Source organism: Mustela lutreola, chromosome 6 (genome assembly GCF_030435805.1).
Source record: "Mustela lutreola isolate mMusLut2 chromosome 6, mMusLut2.pri, whole genome shotgun sequence".
In the NCBI taxonomy this organism is placed as follows: domain Eukaryota; kingdom Metazoa; phylum Chordata; class Mammalia; order Carnivora; family Mustelidae; genus Mustela; species Mustela lutreola.
Genome location: NC_081295.1, coordinates 58686350 through 58690980, shown reverse-complemented (window position 1 = coordinate 58690980; position 4631 = coordinate 58686350). Strand labels below are relative to the sequence as shown.

General features: G+C 45.6%; 1 protein-coding gene across 1 annotated transcript; it reads right to left on the bottom strand.

The window, feature by feature from the left end:
* Positions 1-2826: 2826 nt before the first annotated feature.
* On the bottom strand, positions 2827-3568 carry SF3B5 (splicing factor 3b subunit 5). The gene has a single exon (XM_059177347.1). The coding sequence runs from the start codon at positions 3438-3440 to the stop codon at positions 3180-3182; it is 261 nt and encodes an 86-aa protein (XP_059033330.1). The 5' UTR covers positions 3441-3568; the 3' UTR covers positions 2827-3179.
* Between the last annotated feature and the right edge of the window lie 1063 nt (positions 3569-4631).

Below are 4631 nucleotides of genomic sequence, written 5' to 3'. Positions count from 1 at the left end.
TTATTTATTTGACAGACAGAGATTACAAGTAAGCAGAGAGGCAGGCAGAGAGAGAGGAGGAAGCAGGCTCCCTGCTGAACAGAGAGCCCGATGTGGGGCTCGATCCCAGGACGCTGGGATCATGACCTGAGCCGAAGGCAGAGGCTTTAACCCACTGAGCCACCCAGGCGCCCCAGCATTGATACTTTTAATTGCTGACAATTGCAATCTATTCTCTGTTGCACCATCTCGGGCTTTTGTCAACACAGCAGACCGAAGGATCCTCTGAACCAGCAGGTCAGTCGGTTTTCCTTGAAGTGCTATCCCTTTTCATTCATGTCTTGGGAAAATGCCTACTAAACACTCAAGTCTAAATAGCCGTATTTTAATCATTGGTTTTTCCAAGCAAAAATGATGGGAATTTCAGGAAATCTGCGAATTGAACACCATTTTCATAATATGAAGATTCGCCGTTTTTTAGCATTTGTACAGATGAAACAAAAGCAGCAGAGAGTAAACAAGCACTTAGCATGAATCAAGGTAGTGGCATCAAACTAGAAGCAGTCTTTGTAATTTTCCACTGGCACTCACTCCCAATAAAAACAAACAAAACCAAAAAGTCAACTCAGTTTCACTTAAAAATGTCCTTTATGCAGTAAAAAGTAGTAATTTTATGAAGTCTTAGCCTTTGAGGGCACATGTTTTTAAATATTTTGTGTGACAAAATTGGTAGTATGCATAAGGCATTTCTGCTGCTGCCAAAGTACGATGGTTTTAAGGAAAAGCACTTATTATTTGAATTGCAAACTGAACTTTTTTCTTTTCTTTCCCCTCAAGGAACACCATTTTTACTTGGATGATTGACAAACAAGTTACTCAGAATTGGGTATTTGGTAGACATTTTCTTGAAAATGAACCAAGCAGGCCTGTCACGTCGAGGGAAACAGAAGTATTTGCTACCAGTGATTAAATTGAAGTTATCAAGCAAAACTTAAAATTGTGGAAAACTCACACCATCACTGTGAGTTTTTCAGCTTCCAATACTATAAAGACTTTCCTGATGAGATCAGCGGTGATATTAGTAAGTGTGATTTTTTGATACGTATGAGATGTGTCAACACTGGAAGACCTCTATTACTCAGTGAGCCAATACTTTCCAAATCAGGGATACATGACGTCACAAAATCATGTCTGGGTAAAAGATTCTTTCAAAGTTTAAGATAGATGAATGAATTCTAATGTAACAGAATGAAAGTTCATTGATAAGGGGCACCTCGGTGGCTCAGTTGTTAAGCATCTGCCTTTGGCTCAGGTCATGATCTCAAGGTCCTGGGATCCAGCCTTGCATTGGCCTCCCTGCTCAGCGGGAAGCCTACTTCTCCCTCCCCACTCCCCCTGCTTGTATTCCCTCTCTGTCTCTCTCTGTCAAGTAAAGAAATAAAATCTTAAAAAAAAGAAAGAAAGAAAGTTCATTGATCAGATTCCATGTTATAACTAAGTTTTAAGAAATGGCCACTTGTGGGAATTTTTCTAGAGCGTTAAAGATTATCTACAATTATTTGAAAAGACTATTAGAATATTCCTCCCTTACCACGTATTTTTGTGAAGTGGATTTTTCAAACGTCTACCAAAACTTCGTATCACAATAGTTCAGATATAGAAGCAGATAGATAAGTCTAGTTGTTTTCTATTAAACTTGACATTGAAGGCATCTGCAAATCTGTTTAAAAAACAACAACAACAAAAAAACCCAAAACATTCTTCTCACTAAATTGCTTTTGGAAAAATAGTTATTTTTCATAAAATGTTTTTGCTAACATGTAATGGTTTTGTTATTGTTATCTTTAAACAAATTACTAAATACTTTAAAATTTTGTTTTAATTTCTAATTTGGTATCAACAGGTATAACCCTCATATACAGACTCTGTAGGGTCTTCCAAGAATTTTTAAGACTGTAATTGAGTCCCATGGCCCAAATGTTTGAGAATTACTTATCTAAAATACATCAGATCATGTTCTTTTAATAAAACCATTACTCCCAATGGTTCTCTATTTCCCTCAGGATAAAAGTCACAAGTTCTTGCACTGGCCTACCAGTCTCTGCTCTTATGTGTTCCTCCTCCATTACCTATCCCTCTACTCTTCCCCTTGCTTACTCCCTCCAGCCACATTTACCTCTGATGTTTCTCCAATAAGCCAGACACAATTTCAGTATTAGCACCATTGTCCTGGCAGTTCCTTCCGCCTGGAAAACAATTCCTCCAGTTTTCCCCATGGCTATTTCCTTCAAGTCTTTGCTTAAGTGTAACCATCTCAATAGTCTAACATAAGCAGCTTGTTTAAAACTGCAAACGTACTGCTACTCCCATCCTGCACAACACCTTCTAATACTTGCTTGTTTATGCCTACAACCTGTGCAGCGTCCCCGGCCCCCAAGTATAACATAAGCTCCAAAAGCGTGGCAAAATGGCCCCCACACAGAACTCAAGAAATCTGAATGTTGAATGAATGAAAGAACTCGTTTGACAGCTTGTCATTTTTCAGGGACCTGTCCAGAGTCCCAAGAGGATGCAACTTACAGAGAGAGGAGTGGACAATGCTAGCAAAGATCTTTTGAATGGAAGAAAATGAAGGAGGGATACAGTGGTCACAACCTCGACAGGGAAGGCGTTCTGGGCCTGACAAAAGGTCTTGGGAGAGTGTGCAAGGCGTATTTAAGTGTCTGGCAATGAACGCTGTCCTTGTGCTTAACTCCACCTCCCACCTCTTCCGTCTCCTATGAAACCAAAGTCCCCAGAGCCTTCCCGGGACCCCTCCACCCCAACACAAGTAGGTCACACCGAAGAGACTGAAAAATTTCTAAACTTTATGGAAAAAAGCAAAGACGACAATCAACTAGCCAACAAGGAAGCCTCCAAATCCCGTCTCATTCCAATGCCGTCTCTCCTCTGTTGCTGGCTTTAGGATGTCTCCACCGTCTCAGCTCCAGGGTCCCTACGGTCTCCCAACGCTGTGTTCCGAAGGGTCCACAGGAAGGCAGGTCAGGCGGGTCGCCCCCAGGTAAGCACTTCTGGACAGGGAAGGCACGAGAAACAGGAGCAATGGAGAATCGGTCCACTTGGGGCAGGAACACGCGGAAATGACGGCAAACGGGAGAGCACAGGTCAGGCTCCCGCAGAGCAGTGACAGCACGAGGGTCTCAGTTCTCCTCCGGCTTGTCGGCCGGCGGTCCGCAAGGCTGCAGCATCTTCTCCATCAAGTTGAAGCGGACTCGAGCTTTGCTCTCATTCTCCGCAATGGCGAAGTAGTTGAGAAGGTCGAAGTGGCCCATGTAGGAGCAATAGGAGTCGCGGTGCTGGTTGACCAGCCACTCCCACTTGGTGGTATCGGCGTGGCCCGTGCCGATGTACTTGGACTGCAGGTGCTCCAGCTGGCTGTGGATGGTGTAGCGGTCAGTCATCTCGCCGTTTTCCCTTAGCTCCCAGGTCAGAAGCCACACGGAACGACCTGCTCTAGATTTTCACGCGGGAGAGAAGCTACGGCACGGAAGCCCCGTCCGCTCAGTCGCAGGAAAATGACGTCGCAGCTACGAAGGTGCGTGGACTCGCGGTCCTAGGGCTCAGAGGCGGAAGCGGAAGTGTATTCTGTCAGGGAATTGGAGTTGCCTAGGCGACGCTCAATGTCGGCCGCCTACCCATAGAGAGCCCCGCCCCCTTCGTTGAGCGTTGCATTATGGTTCACTTAGTGACCCTTTTTCCAACGGGGAGCGTTGCATGCCGGGACTTGTGGTCTCCGAGGGTCTGTGCGCGCCGGTTTCTGGGACCCGTCGTCTTGCTTTAAGAACCCGCCGGCGGCCTAAAGGACCGCGGGAGCATCCTTGGGAGTCTGAGAGCCGAGAAGAAACGGGAAGCTCATGTAGGACAGGCCACAGGCAACCGTGAAAGCAAGCTCGGTATAATTTTGATTTCGGAGCGAATGTGACAGCCGGGAAGTCCCTTCACAGCCAGGAGTGGGCCGCCCTGAACATCAGTAGCCGCCAGTTCTAGTCCCAACTATGTGTCTTGTAGGTTGTGTAGAATGAACGTTATTTCAGCGCCCCCAGGGCCGCCGTTTCCTGCCCGGTGACCGAAGTACTCCCAGTTCGGACCCGTTCCGGCTCCCACACCAAGCCCCTCCTTCCTCGCCAGCCGAATTTGATATCCCCGCTGCAACTCCTCACCCCACCCTACGCACCCCGGCCCGTGTTTCTCAACACGCGGAGCAGCTCGCCTCTCCAGTTCTTTGTGCTAGATGTTCCCTGCGCTTGGAATGCTTTTGTTCCCTGGGCAAGCAGCGTCTCTCTTTAAGTCAGCTCAAAAGCATCTCCTTGAAATCGGCTTTGGACACACCAAACAGATGTAAATTCTTTCTTTTTTTGCTTCTTGGACATCTCCTCATTATTATAGCTTTATACCCTACTTTTTGGCTTGAGAACTTCCTCATGTGAATTCAAACCACTTGAGAAAAGTAATTTGTACTTTTTTGATGCCATCTTTTATCATATGCTTCTCTTATGATAGCTTTTTATAATATCTTCACGGCTCAGCAGAATTTGTAGTTCCCCCCAAAAGTTGATGAATGGATGAACAACTGTCTGGCAGCCATACAGAAG